Source organism: Emys orbicularis, chromosome 12 (assembly GCF_028017835.1).
Source record: "Emys orbicularis isolate rEmyOrb1 chromosome 12, rEmyOrb1.hap1, whole genome shotgun sequence".
NCBI lineage: Eukaryota > Metazoa > Chordata > Testudines > Emydidae > Emys > Emys orbicularis.
The window spans coordinates 14,353,966-14,375,601 of record NC_088694.1 but is presented as its reverse complement, the minus strand read 5'-3'; the positions used below and the strand labels follow the sequence as shown (position 1 = coordinate 14,375,601).

General features: G+C 37.1%; 1 protein-coding gene across 1 annotated transcript; it reads right to left on the bottom strand.

The window, feature by feature from the left end:
- Positions 1 to 4,451: 4,451 nt before the first annotated feature.
- ZNF217 (zinc finger protein 217) lies at positions 4,452 to 19,728 on the bottom strand. Its single transcript, XM_065414581.1, has 5 exons — positions 18,124 to 19,728; positions 14,197 to 14,322; positions 11,644 to 13,242; positions 6,377 to 6,505; positions 4,452 to 4,521 (listed from the first exon to the last, which is right to left on the bottom strand). Exons 1-4 carry the CDS (start codon positions 19,532 to 19,534, stop codon positions 6,396 to 6,398), a joined length of 3,246 nt encoding a protein of 1,081 aa, XP_065270653.1. The 5' UTR covers positions 19,535 to 19,728; the 3' UTR covers positions 4,452 to 4,521; positions 6,377 to 6,395.
- Positions 19,729 to 21,636: the final 1,908 nt, after the last annotated feature.

Sequence of the window (21,636 nt, the reverse complement as noted above, 5' to 3'; positions counted from 1 at the left end):
GAAAGACTGAGAAGAGAGCAATTGATTGGTGTCCGGTGTTTTTTCAAGAAAAAATTTGAAAGGTCTCTTGTTGTGTTGCCAAATGTAAAAAATTTCAATTTTTCACAAAAGGAAATTCTTGTCTGGCCAGCCCTATTAAGGGTCTGATACTTATTTGATGGCAGCAGGTCCTCTCAGTCCAGAAAGCAAATAAACCATTAAAGCAGTGAACCTGCATATAAGCGCAAATGTCTGATTTGTCCAGCCAGGTGCAGATGAGAATGCATCAACTTCCCTCCCCACTGGGAGTACCTGTATGTGAACAAAGAGCTCCAGCCCTTCACTGGAAATTAGTCCCCTGAATTTGACCAGTTTAAATCTATTATATTTTTCTGGTATGTCTTGTAAGGATTTTATCAACATCTAAAAGCAGGAGGTATCACCCCATATAGCTGCCAGTGACAAGCACCTAAACAATAAGTGGCACCATAGCAGAACAGTCATTTCAACTTGAGGAATGAGTACATCAAAAGGCCAGAGGACCACAATCATTTTAGGGGCAGATACTCAGCCTTGGTCCACTGCCTTTGTTCAATTCAGGTGCTACAAAGGGAACAGAAACCAGCCACAGAAATTCCCATGCTTTGATTCCCAGCAAGCATAGCTATTTCTTGTACCTCCTTCCCCACAATCCCCAGCAAAGAGGCAAGTTTAGGGTCAGGAAGGAGAAATGGTTGGTGCACGTTTTAGTCACTTCACCCATAGCTGGTGTCTGGTCCCTTGTGTCATAATTAAATTCACATTCTTCCAAAAAATCAGATGCCTTTGAGGGCCACAATTTAGATCCCCAAGGAAGTACAAGTGACTCCTGGACCACAAGCTGCACACCATCAGACTGCAGAATCCCCATATGTGCTTCCCTTCCTGGTCAATTTAAATCTTTCGCTGTATTTGACAAGTCCCAGCTAGGTATCAGTTAAAATGGAGATCTTAGAAATACTTTGTGCCCAGGCATTGGAATTACTCCTGACCTGAATTAGGGGCTTAGTTCATATGTACTATTTCACAGAAAGTTAGTGTATCCCTATGTGGAACTAAAACCTGGAGAGGATATCTTGCTCCAGTTAGCAATGTGGGGTGAGGGAGGAGAGAGAGAATGGAATAATAGCAACACCATAGACTTGCAAAAATCTCAGACTTTAGAAGCAGCAAAAGACCCTAAATTGAGCATTTTAGTCATTTCATATATATTATCCACCCTCCATACACCAGGGTGGGTTTATTTTGCTGTTGATATCAGAGGAGGATAGTAATTACATCTTAATGATTGTACAGCAGGGCTTATTAAAGTAGATCCCCTTTGTGCTTCAGTAGAAGACTACAGGATCTACTGCAGACCTCCTTTGCTAGAGTGAATGACGACACAGCCACCTTAAAAACATAGGTCTCACCAGTGTAGACAAGCCTTAACCACACAGCTGAGGTTCTCATTTTCAAAACAATTTATTTTAGTTATGAGTGAGAAGCCATCCTAGCCCCTACACATACTACTTTAAAGAAAGTTATTTTTGCTCTGATTCCCATGGTTTATTTTTAAGCTCCAGGCTTTCCATGGGCTTCCCCTTCATTGAGGATTAAAGCCAAGATCCTCAAATGTGTTTAGGCACTTAATTCACATTGATTTCAGAAAAAAGTGACAAGAGTCCTGTGGCACCTTATAGACTAACAGACCCACTTCATATTCACCCACGAAAGCTTATGTTCCAATACGTCTGTTAGTCTATAAGGTGCCACAGGACTCTTTGCCGCTTTTTACATATCCAGACTAACACGGCTACCCCTCTGATCATTGATTTCAGAGGGAGTTAGGCACTTAAATACCTTTATAACACATCAGATTTCCAACTCTTCTCCCCCCCCCCCCTACACCCAAATCCAGTTTTCAGGGTGCTAAGCACAAGCAGCACCCCTTTACTTCAGTTGGAGTTGAGAGTGCTCAGCACTTCAACAACAAAAATACCACCGCCACACAGGCCCCAAGTTGTTTCAGAAGGCATTTGTCCTCAGTGACCACTAAGTCCATGGCAAGTCTGAAGCTTTAAAGATCACCCCTTATCTGAATTATCTATGAAGAGTTCCTGATCTCTTCCATCCACTGTTAAGAATGCATTGCATAGAGTATAAATCTAGGGGAGGTAATCAAGTGGAGGTAACTGAAGGGGAAGCATGGGCTTCTTTTGCAGTCTCTCTAGAAAGACAGCTAAATAGACGTTCTTCAAATTAGTTGTCTGGAATCTTGTATTCAACTGACCTTTGATCATTTAACTCTCCAGCATCACTCAAGTTTTTAAAACAAAAAAAAGACAAAAAGGCAGATTTGCAAAACACCAAAGATATATTTACATCCACATGTAATAACATACTCAACTAAAGTGAAATACATTATAAATTAAAATGAGTAATGTGTGTCTACTGCTTGACAACTTAAGGTTTCAACAATTTAAAAAAATCAGACAAAATGGAATGAAATAAATATAACAAAATAAAATCAACAACTTGTACCTCTATACATGCACTGTTCTCTCCAAAGAAACATATAAAAACCAGTAGTATCCCAATAGTTAATACTGATGGGCAAAAGTGTACTTTGAAGTACAGGGTTGTAATTCCATGAAATGGGCAAATCTTTGGGTACATTGTTCTTTAATCCATTCCCAAGAGATTTGGGAAGAGGCCAAAAAATAAAAACTTGAAAAAAAGTGTACCAGCATGAAAGAGAGATTCTTTTAAAGACAGATTTGGCAATTCAGATTTTTTTCTTAATGCAGCCCTCTGGAATTTTTAATTACATATCCCCTTAAGATGTATAAAGACAGTTACAGCATGCATTCTAAGACTCATTGAAAGATCAGACAAAAAATAGATTAGCCATCTTCCAAGTGAATTCATCTTCAAAAAAAAAATAAGCTATAAAAGTGCAAAACTAGGAAAACAATCTAGATTATGTACATATGGCTCAGCTTATGAACAGGAAAAAAAGTAAATAGTGTACAATTTCCTGATACACAGCACTTCATTACATTGCCAGTTTACAGAGACATTAAAATTAGATTCCATTTAAATTACAGGAACTAAGCCATACAACTAGAATGTCTCAGGTTGCATAATGAAAACAAGAATTTCTATGCTTGGCTATTTTACAATTGCTATATGAGGGGCAAAGAGCAAAATGAACAGTGCAAAAAAATTTTTTTTCTTTAACTAAAATATATGGAAGTCAAAACTAGGTACAGAAGAATCAAGTCTCAATTACAGGCTTTATGTAGAAACAAAAGTCAAAATATGCAACAGCTCAACTGGCTGATATCTGGCCATCCTCCTTTAAATTTAATTGCATGTGCATTAGAAAAAAACTCTTGCTGTCTTCATAAAAATACAAGGAACAAAGTTCTCCCATAGCAGACTGTTCCTTAGTATACTTCCAACACTCCAGTTTGTAATTAAGATGCTAGAGGGATATCAAGAAGCTTCTGAGCACAGTCAAGTAGGCCAAACCATGATAAGCCACATCCCCTTAAGAAAACTTTGTAGTTCCTTATGTTTTTATTGTAAGCTTGTTACATATTTGTTATTTTTGAGTCTGGACAAAATGATGCAGAAATAAAGATACTATGTTGTTCATAAGTGAAAGAGTGTATTACATTTGGTAAAAACCTAAACACTTGAAGTATTGAAATATTTCCTGTTTGTCCTGTGAGTCCTCTGTACATTCTGCTATTAGAGTTTAACTGTTGTTGGTGGTGATGTTCATCTAAGAGACTATGAACTTAACATAAGGAGAGAATTCCAACTGTTCCAGGAACACTATGAAAGATCCTGCACAGGATGTGACAAGAACTGCTTCTCTCTCTTGCTTTTTAAGGTAAGATGCTGGAAACATCAATTCAACAGAAGGAAAGTTTGCTTCAACAAATTATGGTCCTAGTATGTGCAAGATTGAACAGCAAAGAGTTAGCACCTTAGCTAGGATGATCACAATACTTCTAAACTGAACAATTTAATGTCATAGTTTTTAAATAACTTTTTCAAATGAACTAACAGTTATAGCAGAAAAACGCAATATGAGAAACTGCCACCTCTATGAAAAAGGAACAGTATTTAAACCAACATGCTTAGATATTTACAGAGTTTACCTGAGGTGCAAGGATTATATACTATTTCAAACAGGATCTCTTTTCAGCAGCGCTCAAGTATGTAAAAATATAATTCCTACCTAATATTTGGTCAATTAATTCTAAAGAAAAATATTATTCAAGACCAACATTGAGATACACATTCGCCACACCTTTATAACCCAACTGTTCAGACTACAATTTTTTATGGCTATTTGGTACAAATGTTAACAGAACCAATATTATAAAACTGTAGTGTTTTTATATACAGTACAATCACAGCTTAGTTCAGTAGCTTTCACCATTCATTTCTCTCAAGGGATGAACTGCAAGTAATAACGCCACAAAATATGCATTTGCGTCCTCAGACCTAGAACAAACCAAAAATAGTTTTGTGCTATAAACTGTAATAAAATTCAAATACAGCTAGAGAAAGATCTTTAAATATTAAAATTGAAATTATATACACACACACACACACACACACACACACACACACTCTTTAATAGGCATATTTAGACATTAATGTTTTCACATGAAGTGTGGCATCTATTTGGTAGATTAAAAATTGTCAATTAAATCAGCTTTTCAAGACATTCAAACCATGAATAGAAATATAAGGAGGAACTAAAGTTAGAGACAGATAGATATCCAAGCTGGGGGGAGGTGGGGAAACTTGACTGGGAGGCATTTAGGGAAAGAAAAAAAAAAAAAAAAATCAGACGAGACTAGGGTGACCAGATGTCCCGATTTTATAGGGACAGTCCTGATATTTGGGTCTTTTTCTTATATAGGCTCCTATTAACTCCCCCCATCCCCCCGTCCCAATTTTTCACATTTGCTGTCTGGTCACCCTAGACAAGACCCAAGGAACAGTGCTGTAGCAAAACAATCTAACAAGCAATCTAACATGCTGCAGATATAAAAGCTTTGCTTTATGGACTAGAAAGGTGATAGTTCAGATCTGTAGAGCATGTAGAACTATATGTAAATTATTGCCTAGGTCTGGACACTGCAGCATTCAAGCAGCATCTACCTGAACTGGAAGGAATTCCAGAAAGAGGAACAAAAGCAGTTAGAGACTATAGAGAATATATAAAGCAGGAGTAAAAACTGGATACAGAACTGTTTATGTATAGTCTTTTCTAGGGTGTTCATCAGCTGAGCATCTGAACACATCAAAAACAGTTACTTTATCCTAAACAGCGAGAGGGAAGAACTACCCTGGATTATAGTGATTTGAGACAAAGGTGCATTGTGTGACTTGACCAAGGTTACACAGAAGTCTCAACTCCAGAGTTACAGCTGACTGCCTTGACTATAAGACTCCCTCCTGCCTCTCTTGGAGAAACAAATGACTGATAAGGTTATATAACTCCAAGCACATATAATACATGAAGTGTCAGTGTCATAGAATCATAGAATATCACGGTTGGAAGGGACCTCAGGAGGTCATCTAGTCCAACCCCCTGCTCAAAGCAGGACCAATCCCCAGACCCCTAAATGGGCCCCTCAAGGATTGAACTCACAACCCTGGGTTTAACAGGCCAATGCTCAAACCACTGAGCTATCCCTCCTGAAGAATGATACACAGGATGCCATACAATCTCTACCCAGAAAAATAGTTAAAGTTGACTCAAGCAGTGGAAATGTAGTTATTTCACACCATCTTGTGAATATTCAAAAATGCAGTGCAATGCACAATCCCATACTGGCAGGGACGTTTGTCTGACATGATAGCTTAGATACCAAGTTTAGAGATCAAGTTTTCATAAGTGCATGAATCCTAGCTAATACCAGCTGCCTCCTCATTTGTAACGGTCAATTCTCCTTGTAGTTTTTTTAAACTTACATTTTAACTTTGAGTAGATCCTTCCCTTGAACACTTAATAGACTGATATTGTAACCCTTTAATCTAAATTTAATAGATTTAATTTAAATATTGCTAATGCTCCCATTTGTTTTGGAAAACAAGCTCCTCCACATTTACTATCAAAGGTGAAGGTTCTAAACCAAGTCATTTGGACTTTTCAAAATACAATCCTAAACACTGACAGTGATATTTAGTTCATTTTTCATAGTAAAGGGGACTTTTTTATTCTTCTCACTGACATAATTCACATATTTTTTTCATAACTCTTCTAATAACTCCATGTACCAATATATTTGATGCCAGATTTAACAAATATCAAAAGTAAAACCATTTAATTAACAGGATTGTTTACCATTTCTTGAAGTAAATAATCAAGTTTTCTTGTCATTTGGTCGAAAACGTGCATTGCCAATAAAACTCTCATAACTTCGCTTTTGTAGCATGCTGTTAGATAAGTGTTGGTATGACACCGGCCTTTTTCCTGATAAAGTAAATTTTAAGAGGCATTAACAAGATTAGTTGGAAAACAAGGCTCATCATACAATTTACTCAAAACCCTTTTCATTTGCGAGTGAAGTGATTTTACAGTGCCTTTCACCCATGATTTAAAAGTGCTTTACACAAACTACTTATGTACGTATGCTTTGCCACTGAAGTGCAGACAGCTATGGAGTGGAAGACAGCAATCAAACCAATGCACAGCACAACAATTTTAGAGGTACAATAAAGATATTGCAGAAGAACAATCCTAAAAAAGTGGTATGGAATTTTAGGCACCTAAGAAAAAAAATAAAAACTTCAAATATTAGGGCCTTATATGAAACATCACTCCCATATACAGATAAGTAGAATGAAAGGCTGATGGAACCTTTAAAGTTTTCCTCTTACACAGATCAGCAACATGTAAGCACAATATAATGCAGCCTGTACACGTTTTTTTCAAAACAGTTTTATTATTTAGTAAAAGATCAGTGTACCAGTCTAAAAGTGAATACTTCCAATGATCTAGAATCCACATTGCCTTATGTCTATCACAATAACTTTTATTGGGCTTGCATTGTAAACTATTTTACAGACAGGTTCAATTTAATTTATTTTAAAACTGAACAAGTCATCTGTCTAAATGCAGTGGTGCTAGGTACATGATTTCTACCTCCTCTACATGCTTCATATGCATCACTTTCAAACAGAAGTTTGATAATTTAATATGCCATGGTAACAGGTTGCATTTCAAGTTTAAGTTTCTTTTCAATGTGATAGTGTACAGAAAGTTTATAGGGTTTTTTTTGTTTTAAATCTTTGTATGTATTTACAATGGACAGACCTTGTAATGCTGTTACCAAGGCAGTATTGTGCTTATCGATTTAATTACTAAAAGTATCACTTAAGATTTCTAAATACAGGTTTAAATCAATGCTTGGTCATATAAAATCTTATTAGCTTATGTCAAAAACATTGCATAAAACTTAGAAAAAGGTCATGTCTGTTTCAAGAGCCAATACTCCATTAGGATACAAAAGCTAAACTACGGTCTATATTCCATGAAAGCCTTAAATGCACTGTGAAAAAAAAACAGTAATTAATTTTAATTAAATTAAAATGGCAAAGAAATTAATATTTCAACATAATCTACAAAATTGCTGGAATGTGCCTGAGCAATTGTCTTCAATTTTCAGTCTCGGCCAGATCAGCCAGCCAACAGGTTACCCTTGATAGAGTGTTGCCACTGCAGAGGATGACTAATTTGAGAGTAACACAAACTGAGTGGTTTCAGAATGTTTCTGTCTCTTCAGGGCAATGCAAACTGGCACAGTTTACGAGCAATAAACATGGTTTAATCAAGTTTGCCAAGTGGAACATATTCTCATGACAATTTGATCCAGCATTTAACGTGATATAACATGTTCCTAGGACCTAAATAAGGTTTCCACAAGACAACACAGGCCATAAAAAGGGTTTTATCGTCATGTTTTAGAAAATCATCAGGGAGAAATAAGGGTACCAGAACTTGCAGCTGTACACCTGCAACTATTTGCATATGCCGTCTTATAAAACATATCCCTTAAGAGTTGCTAGTTGTTACTACTTTGAAGTATACCACAGAAGAAAAAAAGACTTCTTTTCAATCTCCACCCCGCCCCCCCTGAAACTAAGCACAGTTTGTCTGTCTCCTATTACCAACTCCACCCGCCTTCCCTCTCACACAAAACAGATCCATCTGAATTTACTCATGCATGGGGCAACATCAAGAGGATTATCTGAGAGTTGGAGGATAATGGGACAAGTCAATGAGATGAGTTTGCAAGAGGTTTAATTATTATTATTTTTGAATGTCATCTCAAAAATGTATTGGCCTAGAAAGTCTACCTTTGGTTTCTATCTACTTCTAAGGCCTTCTTCAATGTAGTATCTAATTGAGGCCTTTTGACCATCTATGGGGAAAAATGGTGGTTTAGATGACTAAGAAGTGGAAACTGCAGAACTTATTTGATGAAGTTTAAATTCTCACCTGCAAGCTACAGACCTTACTGCCTACAGGTGCAGACATCGGCACCTGTAGGACTGTTCCTACAGACATTACAATTGCCACATGTTGCAATGTGTGTATTATGTTGTCCACAAGCTCAGATTTCAGAAGTAGAATTTTCTTCAGATGCCATAAAGGTTTAGCATAGGAAGAGGTCTAGGTTTGCAGATGTTTTTAAGAAGCATAAAGGAAGAAGAAAATCCAGGTGAATTACAATGTAGGCATTATATAGAGTGTCTCATGCTTTGTTGCTTCTGTAGGTTGAACTCATTCACACAAAAGGGGTTTGTTGCATTCCCACCCCCGCAAGCTGCCATCCCTTTATTTCAGGGACTCCCTGCAATTCCCTCATTTCCCTTGGTCTCTGGTTGTGTCTCTCTCCCCTCCATAACTCCTACTGCCATACCATTGTACTCCATTCTGCCATATGGCCTCCCTTTCCATCCTCCACTCCATGTCACCATTCTTATTAATCTCTCTGACAGAAAAAGAGCCATTCAGGTTGTCAATATTTTAAATTCTACTGAGAGGATTGGCAGACCCGAGACAGATATAGATATATGTGTGTGTGCGTGCATGCTAAGTAAATGCAAGCAAGGGGCTCGATGTGTTTCCCCTCTCAATTTCCTCCTCCTGGTTTTCACCAAAAATCAATAGGGTTCTACTCATTAATGCCTAGAACATTTCTTGAAATTCTGGATTATTGCATGCAGGACCTTCTTTTGCATGGCCAATAATGGCTTCAAGATCTACAGAAGGCCCTCCTTTGGGCTGAAGGACAGACCATCAGTTTCTTCTGAACATGTAAACTGCACATTACTCACAATAAGCAGTTTAACCAAAAGATGAAAGGCCGAGACCGTTTCAAAGTTTATAAATTTGACTAGTGGATGGCTGTTTCTGTGTCTAGCTGTCAGATGGTCAAAGAAGTTACAGTCTCTATCACTGCAGCCAGTGCTGTCTTGTGTTTCACCAAAAATACATAATGGTAGCAAAGTAATGTTTACAGACAGATAGTGTCCACATCAAATTAAGACTTAAATACTTTCTAAAAGCAAACTCCCACATTAAAAAACTTCAGTACTCAGCTTAAGGTAAGATTTTTATCAGTAACTTCTGCTAAGAGCCAGGTTACTTAAGATATTTTGATATATTTCTCTTTTCAAAAAGCCCATCCATCAGATAATTTTCTCCCCTTTTACTCCCTTTATTGTTATTTATACAAGAATGAAAACATACACCCTCCCAACCCAGAGACAACCCATACCCAACTCACCATCTATTTCATATGTCTCCAAAGCAAGTCACATACCCTATCAGCCAAATGTTAATACATTCAAGTCCTGGGCTATGCTTAAAAATTAGATCAACCTAGCTAAGTTGCTCAGGGCTGTGAAAAATCTCATGCCCTGAGCACCATAGTTAGGTCAACTTAATGCAAGAATCCTTTTTCAACCTGGCTATAGCCTCTCAGAGATGGGATTTTTCCATCAACGTAGCTAATCCACTTCCATTGATGTAGTGTAGACATATCCAACACCTTAGCTGTGCTGCTGTGGCCTACACATGGCCGAGGACACTGCCCATGTAACTAGGAACCACAAATATAATTTCAAACACTCAGAAAGGAAACAGATATTGCATTCCACCTCATTCATCAGATGAGAAATAAAGCTGTCACTCTTCCTCCAATATTCACACTAGTGGAGACTAGGTTTACACATCTCCACCCAAAACACCAATACCAACTATACCTTTCAACTTCCAAATGCAGGCTTAATATGTTGCTATCAACAAATCTTCTATGACCCAAACTGGTTTAGCACTATTGATTACCCACCACAATATATTATAAATATATTGCCTTATTTTCAGAGGACAAGTTGCTGACAAAGTTTGAAAAGTACTTAGCATGCATGCCTCAATGGGTTATGAGGCATAATTAAAGTTAAGAAATTCTTTAGATGTCTAACATTTTAAGACAGTTTTAGTAAAATGCAATTGATATAGATAAGCTGTAAAGACATCTTACAAATCGTATGTCAGTCTATAAATAGAAAGCCACTGAGTTCTACGTAGTACAGCATTTCAACTTTAGTGGCTGTGTTAGACTGCAGTACAAGAGTACAAATAAAAATAGGTGAAGATAGGAATAGCAAGATCCCAAGTTCAAGTTTTTTTCCCCCATAACTAAATTTAGTCTCTTAAGTCCACGTTGACCTCAGTGGGAGCTCTCAGATGGTCAACATTTTCTAAAATTAGGCAGGTGCTTAAAAATGGATTCATGCATTTAGCTTTAGGCTTCTGGTTTTGAAAGTCTTGGCTAAGACTAGAGTGATATACACCAAATGAAGTTCCTACAGTAAAATGTTAATACTATTGATTAGTGATGGGACTTTTCAATTTGAATATTAAACAGACAACACATTTCTAATGAAGTGTTCAGCGTCTATTAAAATTAATTACACATTAATGGAACCCACTGAAGTTGTTAGTTCAGATGTATAATATATAGGTTTAAGGCAGACCTGAAATAAGTTTTACAGGATTTAATATATTTTAGAGGTTGGGCTTTTTTAAAAATGCTCTCTTTGGAAGAAATTCTATTAACATTCCATGGGGTCCAAGGTTTCTTTGCAAGAGATGCTAAATGTTTAACATTTAGCATTATCATTCTTTAATATACTCTAGAAACATCAACTGACCCACTGCAATGAAGGTTGGGAGTACTAACAGTAGTACATATTTGACATCAAAGAATCAGAATAGCAGTCCTAGGAACACTTAAAAATTAACCTTTTAGAAAACTTCTACTTCCTGCAAGTGATGTTTGTTACTGTGTATATGAAGCAACAAATTACAATGATTGAATTTAAAATCTGAATACTTGCTGTGACCTCAAATTTATCATAAGCCATTGAATAAGATAATAAAATGCTGACAAACCATCATTTGCATCACTAGTATCTACTGGTGTGGAGATAGTTTTGTGCATTTAAATATCTGATTTTGAATCAGATACCTTAAAATTAGAGCAAAAATTTAAGTTTTAGCACAGTTATAGTTGAGTATATACAGAGAAAATACAGTACCTTCTATTGGAGAGCTGGTTGCTTGGCCATTGCTAGGTCCAAAAGAACCATAAAGTGGTCCTGGGCTATACGGCTCATAGGTTTTCAGAATAGTCAGTACATTTCGAGAATCAACTTCATCTGAATTCAGAAGCCCTTGTTTGGTTGGCAAAACAGAGGATGCAGGTTTGGCATGTGAACATTCCTGAGGTAACAGATTTGCATATCTGTTTGCAACACGAGATCTGCTCATGTCATATCTTCTGTAATTAACCCTTGCAGAGTCAATGTGTTCAAGAGCTAACAGATTAGGTTTCACTCTTTTAGAAGATGGTTCACCAAATTCTAAGTTTATGTGACCCGCAGATCTATTGCGGAGATATTCTCTTCCTCGATTACTGAACCAGGCAGATTCATTAAGGGGAGAATCATAGGAGTTATTGATACTGCTACTAACTACACCAGGTTGAGAAGCTGATATATTTAGAGTTTTTGCTTTAGGTTCACCTTTTTTTACTCTATCCATTACTGAAGAAATACTAGGATTTGAGTACAAATCTTGCTGTGGTTGCCGACAGCTACTCGCCTGAGCTCCAATGCTTTGCGGTTTGTAAGACTTCAAGTTACTTGGTGTTGAACTGCTGGAATCTACCATTGGAAAAACAGGGACTTTGCTCTGTAGAAGGGGACACTGTTTAGTCTTCTCTGTATGCAACTGTTTTGGTTGCATAGATAGGGAAGCCTTGCTTTTATTAGGGTTAAGAGACAGGGGAAGCACATCTTTACCAAGAAGAGCTGGTGGGCATCCAGTACGCCTGGCTTTAGCCAAAGCTTTGTTTCTGTAACCATTTTTGTTAACAGTGTCAGGATTGTATTTATGCATCAACCTCTGGTGTATCATTAGGACTTCTGGATAAAATGTTCTATAAGTACAAAATGGGCAGGTGCTGGTTGCTAACAAGCCTCTAGCAATTGAGATCACTGAACATTCTTGCACTGTTCCAGTAGATAAATTTAACGGCTTTTCTTGAGAGCCCACTATATGCTTGTTTACGCATTTTTCGGCGCTCTCTCTCATTTCTTCCATGTTATTTTTGTCCTTTAAGGCACCAATCAACTGGATATCATCTCCTTCCAATGTCACTAAAGCATCTCTCTCTTTTTTATCAATGGGATCATTTGCCTGCGATTCCATTAATTCTTCCTCTGCTTTTAGCTTTTCCAGGTAAGAAGCGTCTGAGTTCTCATTCATTTGATTTGAGCTATTACCAACTGCATCCTTCTTTGAGTCCTGAGTATCATTTTTCATGGTCAAGATGACTGGACCACTCAATATGCTCTGAAAGGAAGAAAATCTCTCGTTTTGTTGCTTTACAGGTGGGCAGCCCTTTGCATCTTTGGCACCGTCAATAAACCTTTTAAAGTTTTTGGTTTCTTGAGCACCATCAGTGGCTGACAGGAGGTCCATCTCCTGACTTTGTAACAAAACTTTGCTGTCACTTTTCACATCTGTTGCAACATCGGCCTGCTTCTCCTTGTGATGCCTCTCTAAGTGATACCTCAATGAAGTTTTTTGGGCTGCTGCATACTCACAAAATTCACATTTGTATGGTTTTTCACCTGAAACAGTTTCATCAGAGAATAAATTTGATGCATATTGATTCAAAATCTTCAACATAATTAAATGATTCAGTGGGTTTTAGAATTCACAAGACTAAGATGATATAGGTTTTCTTTTCTCCTCCCCCTGCTCAAAACATACACACTTATGTAGACCCCAAATTGATCCATGACCCTTAAGAACGATACCTAGTGGTTTTTGTGGGGTTTTTTTTTTTGGGGGGGGGGGGGTTAGCTACAGTGACATCTTCTGGCTAGGATGAGAGTTTTTCCCTACATGTTCAGAAGGTGTAAGGATGGTAGTTAGCAATCTGTTGAGCACAGATAAAAGAAATAAGGATAATAAAAGGGACCCCAGTTGATCAATTGCAGCCACGTGTGGGCACGGCCAAAGACAACAACAACATGGGCTGGTCAACAAATGGGAATAATATTAGCCAAATGTATAAACAGTCCTTTGAGAAGAAAAATAGGGACATTTATGTTCATTAAAATACACTGACTCAGACAGTTTCTTTGGAGGGGGGAGTACGTGTGGGGTATGGAAAAGAAGCTTTACTGAAAACAGGGACACCAGTCTCTTGACACTGCAGCAGTGGCACACACTCATACTTGGGAGTTGTATTCTGGATTTTTAAAAGCAGTGTGATAATTAGAAAGGGTTAAACAAGGGTGAAAAGCAGGATATGTGTCACAAATCAAAGTGTAGCAGACAACAAGAGTCTAGTGTGATATCTGTCTAATTTACAGTAGATTTGAGTTTAGGAAATTAAAATAAATATGCATAGCTGTTTAAAGCTATGTTTCATATACAGTTCAATTGCAACATTGGAGATTTTAGATCTTAATTTCAGCAATTTTATAGATAGTTTTAATTTGTTCTTAACAGGAATCTAAAGTTCCCTCTGATCTGGATTAAGCAGACCTTCTCCTGAAGAATTTAAAATCCTTTACCTGTATGAGTTCTGAGATGAATATTGAGGTAATAATTTGAGCGGAAATATTTTCCACAATAGCTGCATTCTCTGGAGGCCCCAAGGTTTTTAACTCTTGCTCTTTCCAAGCCATCTTCATTTTTATCTTTGTAAGAAAAAAAACAAAACACGCAAACCTATATTACGAGTAAATACAAATTTGGGCTCCATGTGTTTCAACCTCAAAAGCACAAGTGTCTGCTAGAAATCACCTTCCCCCCATTTAATTAGGGGATGCTAACTCCAAATAGAGATCTACAAAAACCCCTCTGATCTACATTGCTACACACTCCTGCTATCTGACTGTCAAGAGACTTCCAGTTGTGCGTCAGATAGTATTGTGGTTTGTGACTGATGAAAGATCCATTGGGATTGAAACAAAATGCAAAGCTAGGCCCTAAGAGTTGAACAAATACATTTCATTAACTTTAATCACTTATGCCATATCTTATAAATCCTTTATGGGCCACAAACAGACAAAGAAAATATTTGAAGATAGGAATTTAAACTAGAAAAGATAAGATACAGACTTATAGTACACTGCTGCAGAAATTAGTTTGCACTAATCAATGGAATATCGTGCCTGTGGGAGACCATTTTAGTATCAAAAGGTCTTGGTAAAATGGTCTTCATTTTTGCCCCTGGGAACTATCAATATTTATGTTGAGATGTGGCAAACATACTGGGGTAAGGAAGTGACATAACTAGTGTTTCACAGAATTTAACATTTTTTTCCAAGTTCGCAGTTAGAGAAACTTGGTCTCTTTTTGTAAGTGTAAGCACCAATAGTTACCACTAGAGGGTAGCAAGTGCAGCATAATGTCTAAGAAGGAAGAGGAGAAAGTTTTATTCATGAATACTATAAAAGTCAAAGTCAACAACTTTTTTTTTTTTTTTTTTTATAAAGCAGGCTGCACTGAGAATACTGTTGAGGACACCTACTGTCATTACTCAGGTGAAAATGGACTAGAAATGATTTTGTTTTAAATGTATTTTTAAGTAAATTCATCCTTTTATTTGGTTAATCACTTATTGTTTCTCAAATACTGAAGTGGCTTAAAATGGCTCAAACTTGTGCTGGAAAAGTATTTTATTTTTTAAATTTACATTTAGTAGAAAATTGTGATAGCAGTTTTAAACACACCCAGACAAACTGATATATGCATTGGAACTATGACTCAGCATCTCATGATAACTGTTTTAATGCAGGAAGATAACAGCAACTGAGAAGGATCAACAACAAGAAATACATTTAGCATTTCTTAATTCAATCAGTATCACAGCAGCCAAACTAAGGGTTGTACATTGCTAAAATTGGAAAAAATGCAATAATGTGTGCCAGGACATTCTGTACATTGTGTCTTGAGGTTATGCAAGTATCCTTTCTTTAAATGCGGACACAAAGTAGGTCACATGTAAGAAGAAGGTGCAAGACCATAGTTAGAAATGCTAACCAGTTAAAATACCATCTTTGCTACTTTTTTTTTTTTTTTAAATAAACCCTAATCCCCTATAGAGTACAATAAATGTTAACTCTAGAGTAATTGTTAAAGTTTTAATGGGCCAGATATTCCTGTCCTACACAGGATTAGAACTTTGAATCTCAGCAGTAACACACAGTTTGATCCTGACTGCTCTGGCCAAGGAAACTGTGTTATTACTTGGAAGAAAAGTGCTATATTTAAGCATACCTGTCTCTTAGTCAATCACATGCGAATAACTTGCCTACCTTTCCTCTTTCTGGTAATTTAAGGCTGTTGGTCCCAAACATTGAATTTTTCTAACTTCACATCACTCAAGGGAATAATTATGCTACATAAAAGAGCAGCAACCAAATTGTTTAGAGTTAATTCTTCAGTTTTTAAAGTTCTAATATCTGCAGATACTAAACACTAGACTGTTCTGCCTGCCTCCACAATAAAGGCAGAAAATGAAGAATAACTTTCATTTTACAATATTTCTCCAGATTATGGAAGGCCATATGGGGGAAGAAAAACTGGAAATATTAGTCCATAAGCTAAATTACTACTTAATTGGCATCACAGAGACTGGGCGAGATAAATCTCATGGCTGGAATATTGACAGAGGGGTATAGGTTGTTCAGGAAGGAAGGGCAGGGGAAAAAGGAAGAAGGTGTTACATTAGACATCAGAAATACACACTTGTTCAGAGGTCCAGAAGGAGATTAGAGGCAGACCATTTGAAAGTCTGAGGAAGATAAAAGGAGGAAAAAAACAAAAAGAAACACAAAAAGAGGGGATATGTCATGGTCAGAGTCTAGTATAGACCACCAAATCAGGAGGAGGAGGTGGTATAGGAGACATTTCTAGAGCAATCAACAGAAATATCCAAAAAACACTAGACCTGATAGTAAGGGAGGACAAATTGCCCAGATATCTTTTGGAAAAGTAATATGTCAAAATACAAAACGCCCAGGACATTCTTGGACAACTTTTTGTTTCAAAAGGTGGAAGTAGTAATTAAGTAGACTTAATTCTGACTAACAAGGAAGAATCGGCTGTAAAGCTTAAGGTGGAAGGCAATTTGAGTGAAAGTGATCATGAAATTATTGATTCTAAGGAAAGGAAGGAGTGAGAGCACCAAAATAAGGACAACGAACTTAAAAACAAAACTAACAAGCCCAGAGAACTGGTAGTTAAGGTCCCATGGGAAGAAAATCTAAGGGGAAAAGAAGTTCAGGAGAAACTGACAGCTCTCAAAGAGACAGACACACACAAGCAAACTATTCCCACATGGAGGAAAGAGGCCAACAGGACTCCATTAAGAGCTTTTTAACAACATGGGGAGGAGGGGAAAAAAAAAAAAAAAAAAAAAAGGAATCCCACAAAAAGTGGAAACATGGGCACATCGTTAAGGGTGTGTACAAAAGAATAGTACGAGGATGTAGGGACAAAATCTGAAAGATTAAAGCACAACGTAAATTACACCTAGCAAGGGACACAACAAGCAATAAGAAATGCCACACACACACAAGTAACAAGAGAACGACGAAGGAAAGTGTAAGTCCTATACTTAGCAGGGAAGGAGAGAGAATAACAGATGACGTTGAGATGGCTGAAGTGTTCCTATTTTGCTTCAGTCTTCACTAAAAGGGTAAATTGTGATCAGACACTTAACACAATTAACATTAACAACAAGGGGGAAGGAACACAAGCTAAAATAGTATTCTTTAACCTGTTTTCCTAAGTTAAATGCACTCAAGTTGACAGGGCCTGATTGAATGCACCCTAGAGTACGTCAGGAACTACCTGAAGGAATACTGGAACCATAAGCGATTATCTTTCAGAACTCATGGAGCACAGGTGACGTCCCGTAAGACTAAAGAAGGGCAAACATAGTACCCATCTTTAAAATGGGTAACAAAGAGAACTTGGGAATTGTAGATCAGCCAAGCCTATCTTCAATACTTGAAAAGATACTGGAACAAATGATTAAACAATCAGTTTGTAAGCACCTAAGGGATAACAGAGTTATAAGGAATGGCCAATATGGATTTGTCAAGAATAAATCATGCCAAGCCAATCTAGTTTCCTTCTTTGATAGGGTTACTGGCCTAGTAGATTAAGGAAGTTGTAGATGTGATATACCTTGAGTTTAGCAAGGCTTTTGGCAGTCCAGCGTGACATTCTCATAAACAAGAGAAATGTGGTCTAGATGAAGTTACTATAAGTTACTATATAAGATATATAGTAAGGCCTTACTATAATAAGGCCTTACTATATATCTCAAAGTGGAGATACCAACCCCCTAACATTTTATGTCTCTGGTCATCGTTTATGATGGACAAATTAGGCAGATAATTTAACATTTCCTTGCTTCGTACAAGAAAAAAAAATTACAGATATCTATGCTATTTTAATCTAAAATGTTCATATATACTTCTTACCCAAATGAAGTGTGTCTGGTAGTCCATCTTCAGATCCATCTTCAGAGCCTCCCTCTGTTCGGTCTACTACTCCATTTTCATGTAGGGTTACAATTAAGTCTGCACAGCATGTTCTAGAAGTGGCTGAAGTCTCTGCATCAGTCCTCCTATCTCTCTTATGTACTCTTGAATGAAGAACTAGCTGGTGGTATGTTCTAAAGGCTTTGCCACACTCTGAGCAGTGTGTTGGTTTCTCTTTGTTTTGTGACACTTTAGGATCCATCTCCATAGAAGGCACTTCACCACTGGGATGTTTCATTTTGTCTTGGGACAGGGTACCATTTCCTGGACAACTGCTACTTTTACCTACCTTTGACTTCCCAGCATTTTCAGTCTGACTAACCTGGCTACCTTTATTTGTATTCCAAATTTCACCAAGTTCTTCTTTATCAGATGATGAATCATCATTGTCTGTACTTCCTTCTTGCCCTGGTTCTTTAATCTGTCCATGGCCAATAGCAACTTTACCTTTGGTTGCGAGCTGCCATGCTTGATATGTATTAAATGGATCCAGTTCAGCTATCCATTTCACAGGTTTTTCTGATTTACTCTTTTCTGGAGTCACATTTGGTCTTAAGTTCAAAAATTGCAGAAATTCTTCTCTCTGAGCCACTCCTCCTTTATTGGCTCCATCAGTGACTTGTGGGCTATCACCATTGGATGCTGACTCTTTGGTGTGCACTTTACTGTGCTCAATTAAGTTCTCTTTATTGAGAAATAGGAAACCACAAACCATGCAGATTTTGTAAGGTGATGTTACATTTTCAGTTACATGCTCCTGTACCACCTCATTAATTGTTACTGGGCTTTCAGAACCTTGTTGAAGCTTATTTCTTGAACCAGGTTTACCAGTATGTGTTCTCATGTGATTTTTGAGGAACCAAGGCTCTTTAAATCTTCTTCCACATACATTACACCAATATGTGAAAGAGTCCTTATGCTTTTTCATGTGAGTCTCAACATCAAAAGCTTCATCAAATGTTTGCCCACAAACTTCACAGCTAAATTCTTCATTGTCCTTTTCATTGTTTTCTGGTGATGGCAAGTCTGTTCTAACTTGACATTTATCAAGAGGACTAAGATATTCTGCTTCGACACGCAGAACTGCTGGTTCACAAAGCGTTGGTCTATGTTGAGTTAGGACATGCTTACCAAGTTCTTCAGGATGTTTAAAAGTCTGATCACAAAACATGCAATCCAAAGACATACACCCCTCCGCTTGCATCAAGAACTTTTCTTGCACGTTTTTGTAAGAAATTGTGTTGGTCCCTTTTATCGGCATCGAGGCATCATTATTCTCCATCTGCGCACCAACAGTACTGGCTATCCCATCTGGTCCCTCCATATATACTAAAAGGGGTTGAGTTGGCATATTTCCTGGCTTTCGTTCCCTATCATGTATTAGTGTGACGTTTCAATTCTTCCTGGGACGTTCTCTGGTCACAATAAGGACACTTGTAAGGTTCTCCTCACATATGCTAGGCTAGAAGACTACTCTATGGAAGTTCTTGCCATGTCGAAGGAGATTGATTTTTATCTGTATTCATACACCATTAAAAGTATACCCATTGGTTTGTTTTCTTGAGCTACTTTTTCTGCTGTTTAAGTTCACTTAACATTAAAGAGTCTGTAGAAGTCATCAGTTGCACTTATTTCTCCCTTTGTAATATTTCAAATACTTCTATTGTGCAGGACAGAGTCAAGAAGAGGCTCAGTAGAACAGAGAACTCCGGCACCTAGAGAAACAGAACCACAACTAGCTTTTAAAATTAAAAAAAATATATATCAAAAAATGAAACCAGTAAGACTTTTTAAAGAGGTATTAATCATCATATCTCAAATACACAGGTAAGTTTTATATCGAAGAAGCCTTTAGCACTCATTCAAAATACAAGCTATGTTTCCAATATGCCATAAAGAAGGGTTAGATTACATCTCTTCCCTGACCTACTGGAAATAAGCAGCATGATCTTGAACACCAACTCATTTTTTTCCTGCTAATTTCTATACTAATTTGTTATAGAAAAAGCATTTCACCCAGCTACATTAAAAACTCACCAGGACCCATATTTCAGATTACAAGTCTGCTGAATCCATATTTCAATGCATATATTAATGCATTTTTAAGTGATGCAACAAGCTGAGGCAGTTACACATTAGTGCTGTGAAAACTGCCTTTTAGAGAGATATACTGTAGGATGCATCCGAAGAAGTGAGGTTTTTACCCACGAAAGCTTATGCCCGAATAAATCTTTTAGTCTTTAAGGTGCCACCAGACTCCTTGTTGTTTTTGCAGATACAGACTAACATGGCTACCCCCTGATATCTGAAAATCTGGTCATTACTAACCCTCAACACATCATTCTGAGGAAATACAGCATACTCTATCTTACTATTTTTGTGTCTGAAATATTTATCTACCACTAGGGCAATTATTGCTGTCAAAAAAGAGATGTGGTTCAATAGGACAAGAGCTACTTTTAGTAAAGAGAGTCTCTCACCTGTAATTTTTAGATCATGAAATCTAGTTATAGATCATACTCGGTTTTCCACCAAAAATGTGGACTCTTCCAGGTAGATTGAATTAGATTCAAACTACCCAAGTGAAGTGAACAGTAAATGTAAAAAAAAAGTGAAAGGTGAGCTTTAAAACAACAAGACTGAGTTTTCTGACTGATACATTTCAGACTTCCTCCATCAGTCAGAAAGATCTTAAGAGTAGGGCATGTCTTTTATGTTTGGAAATCAAGTATTAATAAATCAATACTAGACAAGAGATTAATTCAGCTAAATAGCAGCACCAATTTCCTACTGAAATGAAGGAAATCCTTTCCCAAAGGAATCAGAATATAAAATTATTCAATTATTAAATAAAAATGTACTTTTAAAATGAGAATTAAAACATTGTTTTACTCTATCTAGAACTGGCACACAACTCATGGTCCATGACACATTCAGAATACTGTCCATCTAATTTAGTTATACAATTACTACTTTTTACTCCTGTGAACACTGCAGAGACGAGTTGGGATCCATTTTGGTTCAATCAAGAAAATTATATGAACTCCAAATGCAAGGCCAATCCTGCAGCTACAACTGGGCAACTCCATTGGAAACAAGGTTAACCCAAAGTAGAATCTGGTCTGCAATAACATTAATACTTGTGATGATGGATGAGACAGAAAACAAAGAATACAGTTTGACTTTCAGATCATAGATTGAGTTTAATAGAACTAGCAGTTAGGAAAACATTTTTACTTCTAAACTGAACAAAGTAAATTGGGAAGTCAGTGAGGGACAAACATGTAAACAGATTCCAAGTACTTACTTTCAGAATAAGACTACATTGATACAACAGAACATTGATCACAAAAGTGCCAATAGCACAACCATTCCTGAGGAGAAAACCCCAAATGGCCGACTCCACCAGTGGAAGCACCAAGAAAAAGAATTTACCACAAGTTAGCTCACAAG

Coding starts and splice junctions, on each gene's coding strand:
- ZNF217 (XM_065414581.1), bottom strand. CDS start 19,534: ATGCCAACTCAACCCCTTTTAGTATATATGGAGGGACCAGATGGGATA. Junction 13,243..14,196: donor TCATCTCAGAACTCATACAG/GTAAAGGATTTT, acceptor AAACTGTTTCAG/GTGAAAAACCATACAAATGT. Junction 6,506..11,643: donor AACCAGCTCTCCAATAGAAG/GTACTGTATTTT, acceptor TTACTTTATCAG/GAAAAAGGCCGGTGTCATAC.